This window comes from Phycodurus eques, chromosome 21 (genome assembly GCF_024500275.1).
Source record: "Phycodurus eques isolate BA_2022a chromosome 21, UOR_Pequ_1.1, whole genome shotgun sequence".
NCBI lineage: Eukaryota > Metazoa > Chordata > Actinopteri > Syngnathiformes > Syngnathidae > Phycodurus > Phycodurus eques.
In genome coordinates this window covers 507,967-533,013 of record NC_084545.1, presented here as the reverse complement: position 1 = coordinate 533,013, position 25,047 = coordinate 507,967, and the positions used below count along the sequence as shown (strand labels likewise).

General features: G+C 43.3%; 1 protein-coding gene across 14 annotated transcripts in view; it reads left to right on the top strand.

Moving 5' to 3' along the window:
• The first annotated feature begins 315 nt into the window (after nucleotides 1-315).
• myo3a (myosin IIIA) overlaps nucleotides 316-25,047 on the top strand; it is a 48,960-nt gene continuing 24,228 nt past the window's right edge. For 3 of the 14 annotated variants that reach the window (XM_061665965.1, XM_061665966.1, XM_061665963.1), the window contains exons 1-17: nucleotides 331-799; nucleotides 4,465-4,648; nucleotides 4,744-4,878; nucleotides 10,900-11,004; nucleotides 11,709-11,808; nucleotides 15,703-15,779; nucleotides 17,152-17,297; nucleotides 19,326-19,391; nucleotides 19,464-19,619; nucleotides 19,956-19,997; nucleotides 20,736-20,826; nucleotides 22,309-22,425; nucleotides 22,963-23,067; nucleotides 23,161-23,244; nucleotides 23,613-23,815; nucleotides 24,384-24,482; nucleotides 24,910-25,024. In XM_061665965.1, coding sequence (XP_061521949.1) covers nucleotides 768-799; nucleotides 4,465-4,648; nucleotides 4,744-4,878; nucleotides 10,900-11,004; nucleotides 11,709-11,808; nucleotides 15,703-15,779; nucleotides 17,152-17,297; nucleotides 19,326-19,391; nucleotides 19,464-19,619; nucleotides 19,956-19,997; nucleotides 20,736-20,826; nucleotides 22,309-22,425; nucleotides 22,963-23,067; nucleotides 23,161-23,244; nucleotides 23,613-23,815; nucleotides 24,384-24,482; nucleotides 24,910-25,024 — 1,857 coding nt within the window. In that variant the 5' untranslated portion in view covers nucleotides 331-767. Of the gene's footprint in view, nucleotides 800-990; nucleotides 1,016-2,287; nucleotides 2,564-4,464; nucleotides 4,649-4,743; nucleotides 4,879-10,899; nucleotides 11,005-11,708; nucleotides 11,809-15,702; nucleotides 15,780-17,151; nucleotides 17,298-19,325; nucleotides 19,392-19,463; nucleotides 19,620-19,955; nucleotides 19,998-20,735; nucleotides 20,827-22,308; nucleotides 22,426-22,962; nucleotides 23,068-23,160; nucleotides 23,245-23,612; nucleotides 23,816-24,383; nucleotides 25,025-25,047 lie in introns of those variants that run through there. The other 11 variants (XM_061665971.1, XM_061665964.1, XM_061665968.1 and 8 more) reach the window with 10 other exon arrangements.

The following is a 25,047-nucleotide window of genomic DNA, read 5'->3' as shown; positions in this document are numbered from 1 at the left end:
TATCGCGGGGGAGTCTGGAACGTAACCCCCCGTGATGGAGGTTTACTGTACTTAAAAACACATACTTAAAACAAAAGAGAATTAAACATCGTATGTTTACAAGACAAACGTGTTCAACCAAATCATATAGCAATAGTTTCGTCCAACAAAAGTCAACTATTTTAATGATAACATATCATGGGAAACGTCATCGAGGGGCTAACGGACAAAAGCAAAGATGTCAAACAAACGCAACTCAACAAACGGGGGAACCACACACACACACACACGCACAAACAGAGCATAGAACAAAACATTTTCTCTGCTATGTGGAGATTGAACTGGAGATGAGTTGGGGACCTTCTCTGCCTCTTCTTCTTGCTATTATTTCCATTGCATGTCTTCCAATAGAGCTCCGTGCTGCCAGGCACGTTGTGGCGGAACGTGGTACTACACCAAAGGCGTACAACTCTAAATTTGGATTTGCCGAACGATCGCTTGAAAATCTGCGGGGATTCACTACAGTCGAGTCTTGTGAATGAGGAGGAAAGTCTGTGTGTACATGCGTGTGTTTGTGTGCGTGCGTGTGTGCGCGTGCGTGCGTGCATGTGTGTGTGGGAGAGACTTGTGGCTGTGTAACGGGAGCATTCTGAATGAGGTCACGGCCCGCTGCGCCGCCGCCCACAAACATGGCCGTCTGTGGAGCGGACGAAACTTTCAAATGAGGCTACGAACGCCACTTAACCCTCTTTGATGTGGAAAACGGAGCAGAGAGTGCAACGTCCTGCATGAAATGTCATCAATCCAAAATCTGCAAACAGTAAGTATGGTTTTTATTCTGGTTGCTTTGTCACGCACAGCTTTTTTCTGCGTTGTGTCGCAAGTGTGTGTGTGTGTGTGTGTGTGTGTGTGTGTGCGTGTTGTGTTGTGTTTACTTAAGTGCATTGTGTGTTTGGGTGCATGTGCAGAAATTACTGCTGCTTTGTGGTCCACGTGTTTCTTGTCTCTCTACAGCTCTTGCCACCAGCCCCAAAAGGTTAGTAAATGTGTGTGTGTGTGTGTGTGTGTGTGTGTGTGTGTGTATATATATATATATAAATATATATATAAATACATAAAATGTTTGTTGCTGCTTCCACTTACCAGACACTTTAATAGGTACAGCAGCACAATCTAATGAGAGCCACTACAAGAGCGGTCTCTGTTTTGATTGACACATTGAGCAATATGTTTATAATTGTGCTTGTAGGTTTCAGTGGTGTGCAATTGTGTGGCGTACGCGTACATCATATGGGAGCTATTCGTAATATTGGCGCACGTCGCTGAAAACGGCAACCACATTTGCAAAGATGAAAGCTGCGACTAATGATCTCACTAAGAACTTGATTTCGTAAAGGCCACATTTGATTTTGAAATCAGACAGATCATTGGGAGATGAGTTTGAAAAAAAAAAGACATTTGAATTTGAAAAAGTTGAAATGTGCACGTCGCTGTCATTTAGTCGTGAAAATGAGAAGCTTGCCGAAGGTTTCCCTCTCGTGGGTCACATGCACGGCCTGCGATGTTGCATAATTGAAGACGTGAGCGAAACGTGCTGCACGTATTGTTTACGACGACCTGGAGGAAAGGTGACCTTTAGCTCAGCCAGGAGGTTTTTTTTTTTTTTTTTTTTTTTTTTTTTTAAATTCCTGGCAATCAATTATGATTGTGGGAAGAAGATAAGATTGTTATTATTATGTACAGTGAATATGTTCCAAACCCGCCTGAGATAAGTGTTTGGGGGGGGGCGAGAATAATGTAAACTTATTAAAACACTGGGAGGCTAACATATAACATCAGTTTGAGGGAATGTGCGCTAGCTAAAATCCTAACACATAATGGGAAACGCTACAGACGGCTGACAGGAATTAGCGTAAATGTTACGGTAATTGGTAATTATAATGCTCCACTCAACTGCTACTTTAACACCATCAAAGCAGCGACACATACAAACAGAGCACACAACAATACTCATTTTCTGTCCACTCTGCGGTAACCAGCACTATTATTGCAACTTTGTTGACTAGGACAAGCCAAGATTGTGTTGATGTATTTTTTAAAAATGTTTTCTTTTTTTTTTTTTTTTTTTTTGGGGGGGGTGGGGGGCGGTTGGAACGGATTAATGGCATTTCAAATCATTTCAATGGGAAAAAATTGACTAATACAAGTCACGAGAAATTGCTCTCATAAATAGAAATAGCTCGGTTCAATAAAGGTTGGGAAACACAGTTCTAAAAAAAACCAAAAGTGCTTCCGTACTGAAAAGCCTTTTTGTGTTTAACAAGGCGTAAATATGTGCCAGTGTGAGCCTGGCTAACCAGCTTTCCTTTGAGAATGAATGGCCGTCTATATGGGGAAAGGCTCATGCCGCAACACTGGCTAATTCCCGCTAATCCCAGCTAGCGCGGCTCCAACCGACCAACGGGGAGAGCTGCTTTCCAACTGCGGCCTCGCCGTCAGATTAGCTCGCTGACTCGCTCCCGCGACGCCGCCGGGACAGGAACGGACTCGCTCTCTGTCCAAATGGTCCCGTTTCCAGAACCATGTAAGTTGTGCTGCTCGGACCCGTTGTCGCTTAGTTGCTGTTCGACTGCCAGGACTGAATGCGGCTTTGGTTTTAATTTTGCTCTCACAGTTGAGATAAAGTCACAAAATGGAGTCACTTTTCTATTTCAGTCTTACCAGGGAGCCTAATGATTGTTAATGAGCCTTTAAAGACTCACAAGTTAGAATTCTGTTTTTGAACGGGCCCCTGCAGATATGGAAATGAAAATGAATGAAAATTGCATTTACGCATTCCAGACCACAAAAAACACCAATGGAAATTTGTTGGTGCTTTGTAATAGCAAAATTAGCACTTTGCAGTATTGTACTTGTATACAGGAATGACATGGAGAACTTTTTGTTGTGGGCAAGTTTGCCAATAGTTATACTTGATAGGTAGGTATACGAGTAAATAATTGTTTGTTGATGTCTTCAGGCCCGGACTCCCATCAACTGTGTAACATTTTAAGAAGACGTGACCGGCTGCAGTCAACTTAAAACAGCTTTTGTTGTCATGGCAAAATGTCAACATTCACCATGCCTTTTTAATAACTTTTCATCTTCAAAATCTTGAGAAAGTTTGAAGTCAATCGGATCAAATCTCTGGAAGGAGTTTGTTCAAATATGACCTCTATAAAAGAGGGAAAATGGGGCCAAATGTGAAAGTCAGTTCAAAACGGTGGACTTCCTGTTGGGTTTGGGTCTGGCTCAAAGAGGCTTTTTTGTAGGTCTTGAGGCTGTCATACAGTATCTGCCTCCCAATTCTGTGACGCGTACACACAAAAGCGTGTGACCAGGAAGCGCCACCCGTCAACACCACGGTATTCTGTAGCCGCAAAGCTACAGAATATCGTACGCGACCTTATCGCGTACTTTGACGCCATACTTCACCTCATAAGTCGCCGAGACCTCATTAGCGTCCGGTCTTGGCGTAGATGCCGATGGACTCGCGTTTGCTGTCGTTGTCGTTGTCGTGCTGACTGACGGGGAAACAAGCGTGGAAACGTGTCACCCCCGAAGCGCCTAATTCGACCCCCGACTGTGCAGCTGGCTAGGGGATTATCCTCGATTTACAGCTGATGTGCTTCCAGGTTAATTCCCCAAACACACCCGCATGAGAACAAGCCTTTTCCAAAGACAACATTCGTGATACAGCGATACCTTGACATGCAAGTGCGCCAACGTGTTAGCTTTTCGCCTTAACAGCTGTCACTTGACAACATTTTTTTTGCCTTGTTGCGAGCCAAAATGCGAATCACTAGCAACCTTCGGATACGCCGCCGCTCGAGTGAAGTGGGGAAAAAAATGGAGCAATTAAGATGCTGTCATGCTGTCGCATGTGGGCAACGAGAGCCACAATTGTCGTTTGAAAATGAAATCACTCACAAGGAGCATGCAGGAACAGACACTAACACGAAACTAAGTGCGTGGTAAACAGCCAACAAGATGGAGTCCGAGCTCCTGAGGTCACTTGCTAGGCCACGCCCCTTAAAGGCACACCTCAACACACAAATGTACTGCAGTGTGTCTGACTTGGTTTAAACTTATATTTTACAATACAGCGGATTTTTTCTTCATGAAAGCGTTACCAAAAAAAATAAAAATGTTTTTTTGCTTTTTTACAGATTAATGGCGTTTCAATGAAAAACATGTAAAATCCCCAAAAGATGTTTTTTTTTAGGGGTGTGGAACAGATGATTTCAATGGGGAAAATTGGATGGATATAAAGTACAAGTAAATGAAGTTATGTAGGAATTCAACTTGTAAATGAAGGTAGCACTGTGCATGCGTTGGGTTGATGTGTGAAATGTGTATGCGCCACAGTGTTGGCTTGTATCCAAAATTCCAGCCTCCGAACGTTTGTCGTTTTTCTCGACACGTCGTCCGTCCGTCCGTCCGCAGATCATCTCTCCTCAAAATGTTTCCACAATCCGGGAGGTCGATCGTCTTCGACAACTTTCCGGACCCCGGCGACACCTGGGAGATCGTGGAGACCATCGGCAAGGGGACCTACGGCAAAGTGTACAAGGTGCTCAGCAAGGTGGACGGCAGCAAAGCGGCCGTGAAGGTTTTGGATCCGATTCATGTGAGACTTGTCACGTCTGCCCTTCACAACTAATAGTCTATGTTTCGTCTTTTTGTTTTGTCTTTTTCTTTTTGACTCCTGGTGTCGTTTTGCAGGATATCGACGAGGAGATCGAGGCCGAGTACAACATCCTCAAGGCTCTTTCCGACCACGCCAACGTTGTCAAGTTCTACGGAATGTTCTACAAGAAGGACGCGAAATGTGGAGATCAGCTGTGGCTCGTGTTGGAGGTGACAAACACTCTTTCGTTGTCGCAATAAATGTCAACAAGGCTTTCCATATTCTCAGTGGCCACAGTTGTCCCATGTCCTTACCTCTTAAAATACCTACCTTTGTTAATGTACTGTTAAATCCTAGTCATACTTTATAGCACACCACATAAGGTTTTTTTCCCCCAAAAAATGCTACACAGCTTAGAAAAAAATATTTTCATCGTAAAATGTCACTCCCAGACATATTTTTATTCTAAAAATGTCTGCTCGAAGAAAATCCACTCTGCAGGCAATTATGTAATGCAGAGCTACAAATAGCTCAAGTGGCCACTAAAAATGTAGAAACCCTCAAACACTGAAGGCACGCAGCATTAAATTTGGACTTGACTGGATACTGTAAAAATCCATAAAATAATAAAACGCTTAAATATATGTGATATGGAGAGGGAGCGAACGCTGAAGTGCAATCCAGCAGACGTTGACCGTATATTTTTAGCACCGAGGGCTCCTTTTCCAAGTTGCCTCCGAGCCAGTTAGCGCCAACTGCAGCTAGCATGCGTGGAAAAACGTGCGATCTGAGGGCCGGCGACGGCGGTGTGACCGCTTCGGGCGGCGTGCAGACAACGAAAGCGTGCCGATTCAAAGTCGGCTTGTTCTTCGCGTCGCGTCTGGCCAACTTTGTGCAGCGCCGCTTAATTCTGGCTGTGGATTACGAAACGCTAAGCCAGGCGGGAGGTGAAGGTGGGGGTCGGGGTGGGAGAGTTTACCTGTCGGCCACCTGGGGGATTTGTTTGCCAGCCAGTTGGCGTCGTGGCGGTTTTTCCAGGGGAGGGGCAGTTTCCCATTTCTGTCGACAAAAATCGATTAGCGTAGACGTACGTCTGCTGGCTCCCTTTTCGCTGCCTCGGGCGCATCGGCGGGTTCATTTATCGGTTTTACTGATGAATTCAAATGTATTTGCCGGAAATGTATTTTTTTAAAACAATTGCAATAGTTTGCAAAAAGCACTCCGTTTTTCAACTTTGAGATTTGGCCGCAATATTTAGCCACTTTCGCGAACGCTTTAGTGATTCTTAAAAAAAAAAACACACAAAAAAAACATCACTAGCAATTTGATGGCACGAGGGGAATCGTTTGCATCGGAGACGTTCGTCTTCGACAGCAGACGTGGACCAGCCAAGCCGCGCACTGTGACACTTTAATGTTAGCCGCTAAACATTTGGATCGTTAAAAGGATCGCGTTTGCACACGTTTTCAGCACTTATTTGTACATTATATGTAAAGAAAAAGATGCTTATTATGTTGATGCAAGCTAATGGGACAAAAAAAATCACAGAAGGGGAAAAAAGAACAAAAGCAAAACTTTTTTGAATAATAATACATGTCAGTCATTTGCTTTTTCTATAAGCGAAGGGAGGGTGATTGATTAAAATTTTTTAATCAATCACCCTCCCTTCGATTTTTGAGGGGGGGACATTTTTTTTAGTTTAAGGCTATATCGCCAGCCCTCATACGGTCGACTGCTGCTATTGGCGGGCGACAGGGACTGAGCCTGACCGCCAGTAATGAAAATCTGCAAACAGTTGACGCTCCCTTATAATTGCCATGAAAACAAAAAAAAAATAATTCCAAAACCAATGCGAACCAGCAGTGCATTGGGTACAAAATATATATATTTTTAAATGCGAACGATCAGGTGTTTCCGTGAATAACCAAATTAAATTAAATTCCCCTCCCAGAAATCGGCCAATAGTTGACTTTGCAAATGCCAAACGGCTCATACGAGCGGAAGTCTCGAAAAATGTGCTCACTCTTTGACTGGCCGTTATTGATGTATTGTATTTGGTTCTGCTTTATATCGATGCTTCTCAAAGTGTGGCACTCCCTCTAGAGGTACGTGAAAGAAACGTCGCTGAATTGCAGTTCACTTGTGTTTAACTTTTGACTTTTATAAAATGTGCATTTAATCTTTTAAGAACTGTGTTTTAAAAACATTTTTAGGTTCAATTTGTATTGACCGTTTATGTGCAATATATTTTGAATTGAATGATTGTTCCGGCTTTTTAAATGTTCTTATTTTTATGCACAGTGTTGTTGATCCTTTCTACAGTGACCTGTCATGGAGGTCAAGCTCGGAGCGCAAATGTGTTCGCAGGCACGCACGCGGACGTGGTGGATGCTGCTTTTATTTGTCGATTCGCGTTCTTCTTGTAAAGCGCGCGTGTCGTTGCGCTGACAAATCAACCTGCAGACATCTGCTCCACATAATTGATGAAGCCTGCAAATATGAAGTTACGTTTACATGAGTCACATGACTTGCGTTACAATGAAAATGTCTCCATCGCTGTTTTGGCTGCACTCTCGTTAAAAGAATTATTCGACATCACCTCCACCAAGGAAATTAAATACCCCAAATTCAGAAAAATGTCATTTAAATACAATAAGTGTTGACCTGTAAAAGTCATTCTTCGTTTAATAATTCCACTACAGTGGACCCCGACATATTTGCGGCATATTTTGGCATTTGCTAAATCACCTAAAGTATATATATATATATATATATATATATATATATATTTTTTTTTTTTTTTTTTTTTTTTTTTTTTTTTTTTTTTTTTAACAGATTTTTGGGGGCTTGCCCATTATTCGTAGAAAACGCTGCATATTTAAGTTATGTTCATTTTAACAATTCTTTTTTTGGGGGGCGGGGGGGGGGACAAAACACTGCCTACAGTATGCAAGAGTTTGATTGCTGTGGGATCATCGTTTGTGGTATATTTATGGTTACAACTTGGATTTTTTTTTTAACCTCGATTTTGGGGTAGAAATCCTTTACAGTATTTCCAGAATTCCCCATAAAACATCAAAATTAAAAAAATTAAAAAATCCTACTAACTTAAAAATACATTTTAATCAAGCTTTGGCGGCCTCTTTGGACGCTAAATCCAGTTAGCAAACTTTCCCTACAAAAAAAAATATATCCCAAGCGCCGTGTCATTTTGACAGACTGCAATCATTCTGTCGCCTGTCTTTTTTTTTTTTTTTTAACTGTGAGTTTGCAAAGCTTTCCTGCTTCATTTGCATATTTCCTTCCCAAACTTTCCCTAAATCTGCCGGTTTAATCCTGCGGCCGAAGTGGCTGCCAGTCGAGCGTGAGTGTTTGGCGGCAGGCTTGAGTGGGCGCGCTTTGGAGGAGGAAGCGACCATGGGCTCGCTCTCCATGGATATTGTCCCCTGCCTCTTTTTATAGATTTTCTTTCCCCCCCGAAACAGCAATTTTCCCCCCTTGAGCTCAGCCCGGAGCGGCCTGCTCGTTAACAACAAGCTGCATCCGCCGCTTTTTTTTTTTCCCTCATTCATGAATCGGAAAGAGAGGAGCGCACTTTCATGTGTCCTGCATGTGCACTCCAATTTAGCAGGCGGGCAGCTGCAAAGTGCTTCAAAGAAAGCGGCCACGGGTCCCCACTTTTAGTCCGTAATCAGAAATAAAAAGCAAATGATTAACATGCGCGTATGGAGGGATGGCGTACAAAGGAGGCAAATGTTCCAGCCGGGCTTTGAAAAGGTGCATCTCTTTCCTCAAAATGCCAAAAGTCACATTACATTGAAACTTTATTTTTGTCGGGCTGCGTTGAATTTCAAAGCAGAATATGTTGCAGACTGGAAATTAGAACACTCAAAGAGCAAAACGTTTTGCCAAGAGGAAAGTGAAGGGCAAAAGAACCAAAAAACAAAGGAAGCGAATGATCCGACTTCCTTGCCTTGAAAATGCCAAAAATCACTTCAAATTAAAACCTTTATTTATTTATTTAAAACGAGATTGCATTTTAAAGCAGAATATGTTCAAGAATGAAAACTAAAGCACTCTGAGTAAAATCTATTAGCTAAGAAACACATGGAAAATGTAGTGTCTCGTGTGAGGCTCTTAAGCAGCAAGTTCCTTTTTGTTCCTCCTTACTTAACAATTCAGGAACAATTCTGTGTTGTGGCCAACAGCTCCAGTCATCTAGGTGGCGGTAATGTGCAGGGGAAGGAAAACTGAGGCAAAACACATCTTTCATCTCTAATCTTCAAATCCATAGTAGTAAAGGAATTGTCCCAAGGACTTTTGTTGAAGTGATGCATCTCGACATTGGGAAAAACTTCGTTGAGGAGTGTGGAAGTTTAGCCTGGGTTGTAAATGGAAGTTACGGAGAGTGCAGTTTCTTATAAATTAAATCATCTCATGAAACCGTTTTGGAATCATAGTTTGTGATATATTTAAACTGTTACTATAGGAAATGATCAACATTTTGGGGCGTGGGGCACACTAATGGGGGTTTACTATACAAAATCCAAATTATAATCTCAAAAGACACCAAAGTTTCATGTAAATGGATTTTTGTTGTTGTTTTTCTTTCTCGTTTAGCAAAGCATTGTCCACTTTGCTTAAAGACCCTGTAAAGTGAATTCAGAGATTTGTTTCTAAATACATAATACAAGTTTGAAAATAATTGCGAAAAATGTGCAAAGCCTGACAACTATGTAGTACTGAATTGTGGAGGTTTTTTTTTTTGTTTGTTTGTTTTGTTTTGTTTGTTTTATAAGTCCTACTCAACAGCCAGTGTGTGGACCAAGGCTTCGGGCTGGCCAGGCTGCGTTTAGAGTGCCTCATTGTTGGCAGTGAGTGTGCGCATGTCAATAAGCGTCTCTTTTTGTGTTTTTTCAAAACATTATGAACCCTGTGACCTTTCTGTCCTGCGTCAAAAGTCATGAATAGAAAATGAGGATTAAATGGCGCTGGCGAGGCAACACCTCAAACACTTAGCCGCCGCAAGTAAACGCCTTCACCTCCGCGCCAAACGGCCGCCTCGTCCTTTCGCGTACCAGGTTTTTAAACAACAATTTGGGTTTCAGGCTTCAACTTGGGGTGTCAAATTTGGGTTTCTTTCCAGAGTTAGGGTTGAAAATGAGCGTTTCAAGTCAGGTTTGGGGTTTCAAACCAGTGTTAGGTTTTCAAAATGGGGTTTGAAGTCCGGGTATTATTACTATTTCACACTAGAATTCGGATATCAAATTAAGGTTTCAAACCTGGGTTACAGTTTCAACAAATGGCTAGGTTTTCAAATTAAATTAGTTTAAGTTCAAATTAGTGGGGGTTTCAATAAAGGTTTACAGTTTCAAATTGGGGTTCTAAGTCAAGGTTAGGGTTTAAAGATGCGGTTTGGGTTTGAAATGAAGAGTTCTGGTTTTAAACTAGAGTTCAGGTATGAAATGATGCTTTCAGACGAGGGTTAGGGTTTCAAATGACGGCGTCGTCATGAATGAGGCTCACCTGTGCCAGAGTGCAAAATGTCGACTTTGCTGATCCAAATGTTTGTTTGTTTGTTTGTTCTGCCTTGGTGGGGGTGTGCGCTCTCGTGACTTGCAGTTGCAGAGCGACTTGAGCGTATTTGCTGCTTTCTGCTTTTCAATTCCCGCCGATTTCCTCGTGGCTGAGCACAGGCGCGGCCTAATTACGCTTTTGTTTTTCAAGCGCGCGAAACGGCTGCAGTTCTAAACCAAAGTTTGCCGTTTTCGAAGACGCTCGTTGGGATGAAGAAACGCCAACGCCGCCGTGTTGACAAACAAATGCGTTCGTTTCCGTTCTGCCTCCTGCGCCGGCGATTTGACGCGTCTCGTTTTCCCTTCGGCTTCTTCGGAAGAAAAAGCTCTAAATGAGGGGTTATTATGGTCGCCACGGCAACCTAATGGGCCATTTTCTGTCATTTGCCGGGCGGCGACAAACGCGAGGAGGAGCGGAGTCGCGCCGCTTTGAATCTTTTGTGTGCAATATTCGGCTGGCGTCGTCATCAGATTACAACCGCGCGTCCACGGCGTGCGGCAACGTTGGCTTTCTCCTCCTCCCGCTAAACCGCATGTAAAAAGATAAGAGGCCCAATCTCGCCATCCCAAGCGCCCACGTCGTCGTTCCCACATTTGCGCACAGGCGGCGAATTGCATTTTTTGTCGTGTTGGTGGTTGCTGCATTTTTGCAATCCCGCCGTGTCTCTTTTGTAGCTGTGCAACGGCGGCTCCGTGACGGATTTGGCCAAAGGCTTGTTGAGGAGGGGCGAGCGCGTGGACGAAGCCATCGTTGCCTTCATCCTGCATCAGGCCCTCATGGTCAGCTTTCACTGTGACAACACAAAACAAATTCAACGGGAGCTTTGGAAACATTTCAGCATTGATTCCATTTTGAGAAGATGCGGGACAAATGCTCAAACGGCTCCGTGAAAGCCGTTCGAGCATCTTTGTTCTCACTACCTCGACAATTCACCGCACTTGTAGAATGACTGGGTCCTACCAGTAACGTTATTTTGGCCTCCTAGTACGCAATTAAACCTTACTAGCAGGCACATGCACATATAGATCGCAAAGTGGTGCTCAAACACTTCTTTGTCCTCACGAGGTGAACAACATCGGCATACAACGACGTTACTCGTCAGGAAAAATCGTACAAAAGTTGACAACTGCGTTCTACTAGTACTACTGGAGACATCAAATTATACTTAACATCTCATGCTTCACTTGTAGTGCACAGATGACAACGAGTGCACAGATTTGCCTCTCCAGTAACGTAGTTGTCTTACTAGTGTGCAGAAGTGGAAGGCAATAGTGGAAAAACAGATACCGTCATTCTTCTAGTGCGCTGATTTGTCTTACAAGTAAGAACCAAGCGCTAGTAGTAGTACATGGATGAACGCTATATATTATATATATGTATATATATATATATATATATATATATATATATATATATAAGGCAATGAATGCTCAAAGCAGTTTCCATTGGCAGGTGCTTGACAAATCAGTTTTCCTTTGTTCAGGGCCTCCAGCACCTGCACGTGAACAAAACCATCCACAGGGACGTCAAAGGCAACAACATCCTGCTGACCACGCACGGAGGCATCAAACTGGTCGACTTCGGTACGCCGCGCACCGCAAACGCGTCACGCGCCGGGCGGGTCCACGCCGTCGCCGCTTCGGCTGCAAATTGACATCAGGAAACGCTCATTATTGGAGTGCGAGCTCACCGTCGCTCATTTTGACACTCGAGCTGTCAAATCGAGTGTTGCGCCCCAATGACCGCCCCAAACACCTGAGCCGGTCCGTGGGACATTTGGTACCGGGCCAGGTCGGCTTTCAAGTCAGGGTTCGGATTGCAAATTAGGGTTTTGAATTCGGCGTTCAAGCCAGAAAGTTTCCAACCAAGGTTAGGTTTTCAAATTCAAAAAGATTTGGGTTTCAAGCCAGGGTTATGGTTTCAAGTCAGGGTTAGGGTTGCAAATGAGAGTTTTAAGCCATGTTTAGATAATAGGGTAAGGATTTTATGTTCATAATGACACAGTAAGGGTTTCAAGTTTTTACGGTTTCAAGTCAGGGTAAGGTTTCAAAATAGGGATGGATTTTCATATTTGGGTTTTAAGACATGGTTAGGGTTTCAAACCAAATTTTGCGATTCAAGATAGGACTACAGTTCCAAGTTAAGCTTTGACGTCAGGTTTAGTGTTTCAAGACGGTGTCAAAGTCTCAAATTAGGGTTTCGAGACAGATAATTAAGGTTTCAAGATTGGGTTAGGGTTTCACATCACGATTTTGAGACACGGTTCGTGTTTCAGGGCAAGGTTAAGGTTTCAAATGAGGACTTGCCAGACTTGAGCCCAGGTCAGGTTTTCAAATTTGATTTGACTTTGCTTCCTTTTTCAACGTCGTTTCTTTGCGAAGCGGAATTTTCTGCAAAGCGAAACAAAACGACGCAGTCGACCGGACATGAGCAACACACCCGGCACATTACCCCAAGATGGGACCAAACCCGCTGAGGAGAAACAATTAGCACGGGCAGGCCTCCCACCAATTACAAAAACTACCTTCAGCCTTTCCCCCCCCCCCATTTCTTTGTATTTGTTTCTCTGCCAGCATGTAAAGATTTCCCACCTTCCGGAATGATCGGTCCCATTGTTTTCCCGTTTTTGTATGAAAAAGTCCCAAGGACTAAAAACGAGCTGCCTGCTTTCATTACAAGCAAAAGTAAAAGCGCTCCACTTGTAAGCATGCGGAGGTTTGCGTTTAGGCTGCAAATGTTGCGCTTCTCTTAAAAGCTTTTTCCTCTTAACACTGACGTAAGTGCACATCTCTCTGATGAAGATTACGACAAGGGTGGCGTGCGCGTGTGCGTGTAAGGGGGGCTTAATGGGTTCTCTTAATATGCGACGTTGCTCCAAAAGAGCATTTCAGAGAGTCACTCATCGGGCTGGCGGAGAAGTTTGCAACACTTGTGTGAGAAATGTGGGTGACTTTCTCAACCCGGTTTTGCTTTCACTCGTCATGAAGTACGTCAAGTACATTTAACCCCGGGGTTCATCGTTTGCACCCCCCGCGGGCCAGGTAGGGTTTCAAGTCAGGGTTCGGACTTTTTTCAAGCAGTTTTTTTTTTTTTTTTTTTTTTTTTTTTTTTTTCCCAAATGCTCTATAAAGACGACTCGATGACTTGTTTCTCAGTTTATACGGAATACGGGCAAGTCCCAATTTAGAATCGAGCACATTTGGTGTAGCACCGCGTTCTGCCACAACAGCAGCACTGAGCTCTACCGGAAGAGATGCACTTTAATTAAAAGCAAGAAAAAGAGGCAGGGGAGGTCCCCGATAGTCGTCCAGTAATAGTGGTTGTTCTCACAGAGCAAGAGAATATTTGCATGTGAGGTGGAGAATTGTTAGTGAAATATTTCAGCATATGTTCTGATGTGTAAAAATCACTTGGACAAGAGAGCTATAATCTCCCCGCAGACAGTGTTAGCCTTTCAGCACGCTGGCGTTAGTATTCAGGTCAAAGTGCAGTCCTCGCTGCGTGAAATCCTTGCAAAGCGCTTGCTTGCTATCAAACGGATTTTTTGGACAGGAAAACTGCCAGCTCGTCGCAATTTCGACACCATTAATGCGTCCGTCCTTCAGCGAGGACGGCGGCCAGCATTCAAGCGGCCCGATAAACGCCGCCGTCTCGTCCGCGCGAAGGCCCGCAAACGAAGAAGCTGACGTCGCCGATGCTTATCGGCTGCCCGTCGCGGCCAATCGTGGCCGGTCAGGACATTCCGAGTCAGCGAGTAGAAAATAATACGTGCGCTGCTGAAGTGCGTCACGGAGGAATTCGTCTTCCTCCCCACCCCCGGCGGAGGGGCTTCTGCTACGGCGAGCATTTTGAGCCCCCGCGGTGACTCATCGCCAGCAGACGCACAAAATACAAATGGACGGCTGGGTGCTGAGGTTCATGAATATTCTAATTGGCACTTACATTTGCACTTACGTGATGATTATGTATACCGTACAGTGAACGCGCATTTATCGCGGGGGGTTACGTTCAAAAGCCGCCAGACGGAGAGCATTATGAAACAAAAAGTTTTACCCCTCCTGCACACTTCAAATACATTTAAATTGACTTAAGAAAACACCTACACTTATTTACGCACACTTTTTAAAAGTATTACTTACATTCTCTCGCATTCAAGAAATGGGAGACTTTCGTGAAACATCATTTTAAGAAAACGAAAAGAGGAAGACGCTCGCTTGACCAATTCTCCAAATAAGAGAGGTTTCCTGGAAAAACTGACACGTAAAACAAAATACAATTGAACATTTTATATTTAAACACCAAAATGTTCAACAAGGTGGCACGGTGGCCAACTGGTTAGAGCGTCAGCCTCACAGTTCTGAGGACCCGGGTTCAATCCCCGGCCCCGCCTGTGTGGAGTTTGCATGTTCTCCCCGTGCCTGCGTGGGTTTTCTCCGGGCACTCCGGTTTCCTCCCGCATCCCAAAAACATGCATTGATTGGAGACTCTAAAATTGCCCGTAGGTGTGACTGTGAGTGCGACTGGTTGTTTGTTTGTATGTGCCCTGCGATTGGCTGGCAACCAGTTCAGGGTGTGCCCCGCCTCCTGCCCGATGGCAGCTGGGATAGGCTCCGGCACGCCCGCGACCCGAGTGAGGAGAAGCGGCTCAGAAAATGCATGGATGGATGGATGTTCAACAAAAACCGTATCATTTGATCGAATCAAAGTCCGCTAGCTTCATGCTAACATAAAATGGCGAACGTCGTAGACAGGCTAGCGGAATTTAGCATCGATGTTACGGTAGTTACACATCTGTAAACCACCTGTAATATTGTCAAATTAAAAAAAAAAAAACTAATATAAATTTGTGACTAAGGTGGACGATCATAAATTATACAAGGTGGGCCATGCGTTTAAATCCATAGGAAAGATTTTGTGTTCACAAATAAGTCAATATTTATCGGGATATATTTGATTTTAACAAATATGGACAGTTATATGACAGTGGCTGCTTCATTTTGGAGTAGAAATTTGGACTATTTTTCTTTCAAAAATTACTTGTATCATGAATCTATTTTTAATCTATGTTAAAACAGAACAGTTTTATTCCTTGTAGAATCACTTTACTTTCTTGTGAAATCATGACTTATCTGTTGGCACCATTTATTTATTTTTTTGCCTGTTTTGTCTTCATCGCTAACACATTTTTGTGTAAAATAAGCAAAAAGAAAAATCACTTGATAAACAAAACATATCAGAAAATGTATGATAAATTCATACATTTATGTAACACCTTGGAAGGGATGTAAGAAGTGCAATCTGCATAGTTTAACTGTTCCTGAAAATTGTTGTCGCCATATTTTGCAATTTAAAGCAAGTGATCATTTGCGTGTCAAATATTTGACGCGCGCATGTTTTCTTGCTCGTGGTTGCCATAGCGACAGATTTCCCTTTGCTGTGAATGATGCCGAAATGTTTTTATTTTTGTTGGTGTCCAGGTGTTTCGGCCCAGCTGACAAACACTCGCCTGAGGAGGAACACGTCGGTGGGAACGCCCTTCTGGATGGCGCCGGAGGTGCGTTGCCCCTCACGCGCTCGCCTTGTCGCCACTCCAGCACGTCTGACACACACACACACACACACTTAATAGTCCCCGTCGGGCGCTCTCGTCGCCGCTCGTCGAATCAAGCCTGGCCGGCTTCAAGTAGCTTCACGACTTTCTTAACGTCCGCGTTACACAGAAGCCGCCGCAGACGGTTTGATGGCAGGTTGAACGCTTGAAATGTTTGCTAAATCGGCTACTTAACCTCGCGTTTGATGTGCACTGAACCCCGTTTATCATGTGGGATATGTTCCAGACTCACCCGCGATCGGGGAAAATCCAGGATATAGAGCGAACATATATACGCAAGAAAAACATTTTTGAAATCGTTTACCACTCGCACGCTCTTTTAATACAATTAAACGTGTTAAGCCTCGCTTATTTATTAAAAGACACTTTTTAAAGTATTCAAGAAATGGGAGATTATCATATAAAATCACTTTGAGGAAAGGAAGAGGAAACTCTCGCTCCCACACCTCTCCAAATAAGAGGCTAAGCGTGCTTGCTTCAAGCTGTTTATTTGTCACTCTCCATTGAAGTTTACTCTAAAACTGATATACAAAAACAAAAGAAAATTAAGCATTGTAAACTTACACACTGCGATTGGCTGGCCAGTTCAGGGTGTACCCCGCCTCCTGCCCGATGATAGCTGGGATAGGCTCCAGCACGCCCGTGACCCTTGTGAGGGTAAGTGGCTCAGATAATGGATGGATGGTTGGATGGATATTTACACACCAAAATGCTCAACCAAACCATCTAATGAAATTCCACAAGCTTAATGCGAAAGAGCATAGAAGGGGCTTGCGGAAATTAGCAAAGAGGTAATAATTATAAGCCAAACAACTCCTACTTTAACACACAGGGAGCATCAACACATACAAACAGAGCATACAAAATGACTCACTGTAGTACGACTGTACATTTAAAATATTTTAGAAGGCAACTTTTCCACAACCTGAATGATGATTCCTGCTTTAACAAAGAAAAATAAACATTAAGCATTAATAAAATCATATTCTGATACTAACAGGCTCTTTTGTGTATGTCGTGTGTAAAACGAGATTCTTCCCAGGCGTTTGCATGCTGCGCAAACGTTGCACAAGATTACATTGTGCCCAGATGTTTGCGAAAAAACCTACTCCCAGTACTTGCACTCTTTCAGAAATGCCCCCCCCCAAAATATATATATAATTTACAAATTACACATATGTGGAGGAACACTGTATATGAATGCGTGAAATATATGAAACAGTGTGGATTCTTTTGTAAAAACAAATAATAATAATAAAATACAATTGCCCCCAAAATGTCTGTTTGTCTTCTACTTGAATTAACATTTTTTCAGGTGATAGCGTGCGAGCAGCAGCTGGACTCCACCTACGACGCCCGCTGCGACGTCTGGTCCCTGGGCATCACCGCCATCGAGCTGGGCGACGGAGACCCGCCCCTCTCAGAGCTCCATCCAATGAGAGCCCTCTTCAAAATTCCCCGGTCAGCCGCCCTTTTGCTTTTTCTTCGCAACATGGCATCATGTATCATTACCAACGATAACTTATGACTTGAGTTATAAAAGTAAATCCAATGCGAAACCTGCCTTAATGTTGTTCCCAGCCCCAGCATTGTAACTTCTGATTGTCCCTGAAGTGGTCACGTTCGTGTGGGCAAATCATTTACAGAGATGACTAAAGTACTCACACTGTACTTCAAAAGTAAAAGTGGTCAGAAAATGAGATACACAAGTACAGATACCTGAAAAATCGACTTAAATTTCGTTACAAAGTAATTATACTTGGTTACTTCCCGCCACTGCTGATTGCTGAGCTGTTTTGTCGCGTGGCCTAGTGACTGTGTCAAAGGCCGAAAGCAACTTTAGCGTCACTGTCAGTTTAACAGTGCAGCACATTGTCTCACACACACACACGAACGCACACGCACAAATCGTGCTTGCCGTGGGGCCGGCGCTAGTCACGCAGCTTTCTCCGAACGTGTGCGACGGCCGCGGCGGACCTTCAGGCTTCAGCTCTTCACCTCTCCGAGTCGATTTCATCAAGCGTCTCCGCGGGAGCATTCGAGGCATTCACTTTATTTTACTGTATCCCCAGCTCAAACGGAGAGTTTGCAGTTTTCAGACTGATAGCGAGATTTCAATGTTGTCTCATCCCCTCGAGTCTCTGCCCAAAGAAATGCCCCAAGATCGCTAAACCTGAGAAAAAGAAGAAAAAAAAAAAAAGATCCAGGAAGGGACTGGTGCGTTGCACTTGCCCGGCCGCCTCAGAGCGCACCTTGGTCGGCCACGTGTGCGCAATGTTACCATGCATCGCACGCCAAGAGTATTCCCAAACACAAAATATTACCAGTTAGATGTCGCATGTACAATGTACAATGAATGTACAGTCTTGTAATGTACAATCAATTAAAAATATAAGAGCGGTAATCAACTAACCTTACGACTTGGTGAGAACAGTGACTCGACGTACGTGGTGGTGGGGGGGAACTGCAAATTGTCTCTTTAATTTCCCATAGAAATTCACCAGGGAACTTTGTGGAAATGTAGCAGACTTGTTCCACCCCTTTGTAACGCTGATCTTTTGGCTGGAACGATGTGCCACGTTGGAGTGCATTTGCGCTTGGCGTCCCGTACAGAAGCGAATTCACCGAGTGCTGTGAGCGGTAGCTGGAAAAAAAAAAAAGACGGCCGCCAAATTTCGTCAGCTGGTGCGCGTTCGTCTTGCAGATAAGCGAAGAGCTCTTAAGCGCTCCCGGCTCCTGACGTCTCTATCGGACGCGTCGTGTGATTAAATAGGAGCAGCACGACCGCTCATTAGGCCAATTTATCTTCGTCGCAGGCGAGGTGAAAAAAAGCTCCCGCGTGCATTAGGCCGTCCCCTGCAGCCGCACCTGTGCCTCGTGTACGACGGACGTAGAAATTACACCCAATTAGATGGCCTTTCTCCCCGCAGAGGCTTTTTCTTATGCTTTACGCTGAAATAAATGATTCACGTGTGATAATGATACCTGGGAGAGTTCATTTTTACTTGGTGCCCTTCATGTCTTAAAGGAGACCGTCAACAGTCAACCCTTGTTCATTGTGGGGGATATGTTCCAGACACACCCAGACCCAGCTTTTTAAAAAACTGGACCCCTCCCACACGTTTTAGACTCATTCAAACTTATTAAAACAAATTTAATCTAATTAAAAAACACTTTTTAAAGTACACCGTACCACCTGTCCTCACTCGCTCGCTGTCAAGAAACAGGAGACGAGTGGATAAAACTAAAGATGACTCGCTCGTCTAGTTCTCCAAATAAGAGTCATAGTGTGCTTGCTTCAAGCTGTTTGTCACTCTCAGTTAGTTGACTTTTAAACTGAGACGTAAAACAAGAGAGAATTAAACATTGTACATTGAAACTCCAAAATGTGCAGCCAAACCAAGATTGGTGTACAAGCCATTAAAAATGGCATTTTTCATAATGTAGCCCTTACAAATCGCAGTGACTTCCTTTTTGTTTTTTGGACAGAAATCCTCCGCCCACCCTCCAGCAGCCCGAGTTGTGGTCCGACGACTTTAACGACTTCATCTGCAAGTGAGCGAGCATTTTGCGTGCCCCTGTGTTCGCCGTCGGCGCAATTTTCTTCTCACGCCGTCTGCCGCTCAGGTGTCTCATCAAGGACTTCGAGCTGCGACCGAACGTGTTGGACCTCCTCCAGCACGTCTTCATCAGGCAGACTGTCGGGAAGGAGAAAATGCTGCAGAAACAACTCGTTGAACTTATTGATCTCAACCAGCAAATAGGAGTCATGGAGAAGACCAGGTACTTGCCTACTTGCCTATTGACACCACAAGATTATCATGGCAATCCGTGATTCCCGGGTTTTCACCATTCGCGGTCGGGCCCGGTCCGTATCCCCCGCCAGTAGGGGCGGTCCGCTGTATCTGACCTGACAAAGGGAAGCTTCACCCCTCACTTCAACATAGTTCCTGGCACCAAAGCAATACTTTTACATTAAACAGCGCTTTGGGCTGAGCACAATAACGGCAACCCCAAACTCTCTTGTGAACCCTGTGTTGAATTGTATCAGCCCATAACATAATTTCTACCTTCATTAAGTGTCTCGTGTTCAAATGTTGTTGTTTCTGTCGTTTTAAGCCATCATGGAAAAACAGACAGAGGCCGAGACAGTAACGACAGGTAACAAACGCCTGGATTCCGTCGTATGTGCCCCATGTAGAACCCACACAAAATCTTTTTTTGGGCGCAGTTGTATTTAGACGAGAAGCTTTAGGGCAGGCGAAATTTGTTTTGTGAATCTGCATATGTTTGCAACCGTGTTTATTTTCGTGCCATTGTGTCCCAATTTTGCTCTGACTCGTTTTTTTTCACCCCTCAGCTTTTTATACAGCAAGTATAACTTTCAGGTCTTTGCTGTCAACAAATTACGGATGCCAGATGCTTTTAATTGGTTATCAACTATCCAAGAAAAACGACACGTACTAGAAATGGAGATGAAGACGATGGATTTATTGTTCCCTTCATTGTGTTAGAATGGCATACGGGAATGCTAATGCTCCACAAATAGCATGAGCAAACGTAGCGCTGGTGCTAATGTGACGAATGCACCGTGTAAACCATAAGCCAGACATCTCCATTATCTCACAAAAGTCAGTACAACCCTCACGTTTTTTGTAAATCTTTACCATAAATTTTCATGGGTCAACACGGAAGAAATGACAAAAAAATGTCAGGCGTGTACTTACTTTGGTGCGCTATTGCATGTTAATAAACAATGAAAATCTATGGGGACCATTTTACATGTAGGGAATACAAAATGACACCTGTACTGAACATAGATCATTTCTTTGCAGTGTAGATTTCTTTGGGTAATTTGCAGGGTAACCCCTTTTCTTTTTTGGGGGGTTCATATTCCAGGCATGAACGCATCCACACCAAAAAAGGAAGCAACATGAAGATGGAGCGGGATGAGGGCGACGATCTCGCCGCTTTGGAAGTACTCGACGAGGTAGTAAACAAATCATTTTTAATGTGTTTTACTTTGCACGCGGACTGTCGCGATGACACGCGATATTTCGTTCCGTCTCCAAAGGTTGTCGGCGTCGTGTTTATCTTTGGGCGTAAACAAATTCAAAACGCTAGCAAGCGATGCGTCCCGTCCGCTGTGGCCGGCGGATGTTGGCGCCATCCTTCACCGTGGGAAATTGGGCAGAGCGAGGCCATGCTGTTGTTTTTGTTGATGATGACGTTTGTTGTTGACTTGAGGAAAACGGCTTGCAAAACAATTAACCACCTACTTCCAGAAAAATTAACAATCAACAGAGCCTGCAGTGTTTTATTTTTTGGAGTAGTATTCAGGAAGAGCAACCTAAAAATGTTAAATCTTTGAATTAAGTACCAATTTAGAATTTTTCTCAGCTACTGTAGCGCTGTTTAGTTACCGTTACATCTTTATTTCAATATTTGCTTGAGATTTTATTGCTTTTAATTCAGCACTGCGTTTTATGCATTTTAGGTTATTTTCCTTATCTGTAGCTAAGTGATTTTATTTGTTACGCATTATTGCTGTTCTTGCACCAGAAATAGTTTTTTAAAACTAAAAATAAGAAAGCAATGATACTTATTGTGTACAGTATGCATAACATTATTTCTTTCTTATGTATTTTTTTAAATTTGGATTTATTTTATTTATGATGCTTGCAGTTGGCCTAGATTAGGTATTCCAAAATCATTTTCTCATCATTTTCATTTTTGGGCCACATTGTCGCGTTTGATTGTTGTTTTATTTATTGTTCAGAATTTGTTTTTATTTGAAATCAGAATTTCCATAAATGTGGCAAGCAAATAGTTAAATATACAACTATCATTCAATGTATGAGAACAAGGAATTTGGTGTCCTGATACAAATATGCAGACTTTGTTACTATACCTACCAGGAGTACCTCGATACCGATACGAAACCAATATCACAGCAAAAACCTAAAACAGCAGTAAAAGCAGTAGAATCTTGGCGTACTGTTTTGGTGTGGCGAATAAAGTACTCCACAGTCTACTGTTGTGCACTCGCGTTTCACATAAAAATACTATACATATTTTACAGGACTGACTAATAAACAGCTTGTAGCAAAAATACTTAGAGTTTTTTTTGTTTTTTGAGTGGCAGGGCATGAGAACTGTTTACCTTTAAAAAATAAAAATAAAAAATCTGGTATCGTCTCATTTTTGATGGTGAGGTATTGCGGTACTTTGGTCGTGCCGGTATAAGCGTGCAACGCAAAGACACTTTTTTTGCTTTAGTGGGCCACATAAAATGATGTGGTGCCGGATACGGCGGCCCCAGAATCAAATTTTTCTTTGGGCTGCGTGAAGGCGTGAGTCAGGTCTGATGTTTCCACACGGACCGTGACTGGAGGCAGGATCCAAAGTGTGTGTGTGTGTGTGTGTGTGTGTGTGTGTGTGCGCGGTGCATCCACACTGGTGGCTTTTGCAGGACTCGGTCAGCGAGCAACTGCAGGAGCGCTACGGCAGGGATCAGATCTACACCTACGTAGGCGACATCCTCGTCGCCGTCAATCCTTTCCACAAAATGCACATCTACGCTCCTCAGGTTCGTTTGTGCTTTGTCGTGTGTGTATTCGGGTACTTAACCCTCACATTTTGTTCATTTCCCATGGATACATCAAATGTCACAGGTCAAGAATATCCTCATAATTGTCTATCTCAAATTATGAACTGCAGCTCTTTTCAAAATGCCATAATAGCCTGTCAGACATTAATAAATGGATGTTTTCTCATCCTGCTCTTTTGTAAATTGCGGATTAAGAAAACAATGAAGTGGTAGCATACTTGTGGATTACGGCGCATTGCACGACTGTGGCACAAGACATTCACAATCTTCAATGCCTCACCCTCTCAACTGTTAAGTTAACTGCTCTGTATCCTGACTTTGAAGTGACCTTTCAGTTAATGTTAAAATCCTTTCCAACTATTCCGGTGGTTCAAAAGATTAAAGATTAATCATCCATTTATTAATGTCAGAGACATTTTTAATAGATCTATATTTCATAATGAACGTAGAATGGATGCATGAAAACTGAACAGTATGTGAGGCTTGATCAAAGTTTTCCCACGCTTGTTTCGATAGTACAGTAAAATGTACGTGGGCGCAAAGCGGACGGCCAATCCTCCGCACATCTTCGCTGTGGCCGACATCGCCTACCAGTCCATGGTGTCGTACAACTCCGATCAGGTCACTCTTTATTTTATCGTTTTTCCTTGGAGGCGGGCCCTTTTTTTGTTGGTGTCATTGTAACTGACCGGGATGCCAAATTGCCGCATGCAGTGCATCGTGATCAGCGGCGAGAGTGGAGCAGGGAAAACGGAAAGCGCTCACCTGCTCGTGCAGCAGCTCACCGTCTTGGGCAAGGTGAGGAAAGAGATGGCAGAAGTACTCACACTCTGGACTTAAGTACAAGTACGCATACTTGTGTCAAAGTAGAAGTACTAATTCAACTCTTCTACTCACAGTAAAAAAGTACTGACTCTAAAATGTACTGAAGTGCAAAAGTAAGAATACATTTTTACTGTCAGTTACTCAAGTATAATACAGATATCTGAAAAATCTTCAAGTAAATAGAGTAACAAACTCTTTATCCTTTGTTGCTTACCACCACTGTTTTTGGGTTATGATTGAATATATTATCAGGATGTCACGATATGGCCGTTAAGTTTATTGTCTTCCGTGGTTCAATAAAATCAGTAAGAACTTCTTGGAGGTCATATTTTATCTTCTAGGCCAATAACCAGTCCCTCCAGGAGAAGATCCTGCTGGTCAACAGCCTGGTGGAGGCCTTCGGCAACGCCTGCACGGCCATCAACGACAACTCCAGTCGCTTCGGCAAGTACCTGGAAATGAAGTTCAGCGCTAGAGGGACGGTGGTGGGCGCCAAGATATCCGAGTACCTACTGGAGAAGTCCAGAGTCATCCACCAAGCCGCGTAAATATCCCTTTTTGATAGACAGCGAAGCCCTGTTCATCGTGCGGGACAAACAAAATCATGTTCAATCAAACTATGTCACAAAAGTCTAGTTTAATGATAGCATGTAACTTGAATAACGATGGACGGGCTATTGGAAATTAGCATAGATTTCACAGTAATTCTAAACCTTCAAGCAACTGCTACTTAAACACACACAGAGCAGCAAGACGTATGGACAGCATACAACAATACTCACTGGCATATATTCTCTCCGGTCTGTGGGAACAAATATTCATGTAGCTTAATTGGGGACCTTCTCTGCCTCTTCTTCATTGCTCTTAACTCTAAATTGGGACTTGACTGTATACCCTAAAAACCCATAAATAAAATTAACAGTATCATTATTTTCTTTTCGGTTAAATATATTTTAGTGTCCTTTGAGTGGACCTTATTACTAGAGCCTGCTTGCTTAACTGAATAAATCTCATTGTACATGAACAATTGGAGTGGAAATAAATGGTAGTAGGCACGAGTTACAATGGGTTGGCTGTATTTACATGTTCATGGTCCTTGCGTGTTTTCACAGGGGGGAGAAGAACTTCCACATCTTCTACTACATCTATGCTGGCCTGGCTGACAGGAAGAAGCTCGCCCACTACAAGCTCTCTGACAGCAAAACGCCTAAGTAGCTTGAATGCACATTTTAACCTTCACGCCTTTTTTTAAATTTTTTTTTTTGTTTTTTGTTTTTTTTAAGCCTGTTAGCTTGTTTCTACCTCTTAATTATCCTTGTACAAAAATAACAAAGGACTCAAAAGATGTCGTTTTCATGAGTTTCATTTGTCCAAAAGTGGGCATGATGGAGCCAAAAGGTACAATGTGATGTAAACGGCATATTATTGATCGAGTTAAAGGGCTGAAGTCGTAATTTACAAAATCAGATTTAAAAAAAAATGCCACTATTGGGAAGTTTCATTACATTTGCATTAACACAGCTAAAAGGGTTGAACAACAGGTAACGAGGTGGACCCAATAGACAGCGTCGAGCCCAGACGGTTTAACCACTGTAATTTCCCTCTCATAGCACGTCACGCTTGCCCTGTGCTGCGCAGGTATCTGTGTAACGAGCACATTAAACTGGGCCCCGACATTGTGAGCAACACCGCCTACAAGGAGCACTTTGACGCAGTGGAGCAGTGTTTCAAAGTCATCGGATTCTCCCTGGAGGTAAACGCCGCTGCCCCAGATCA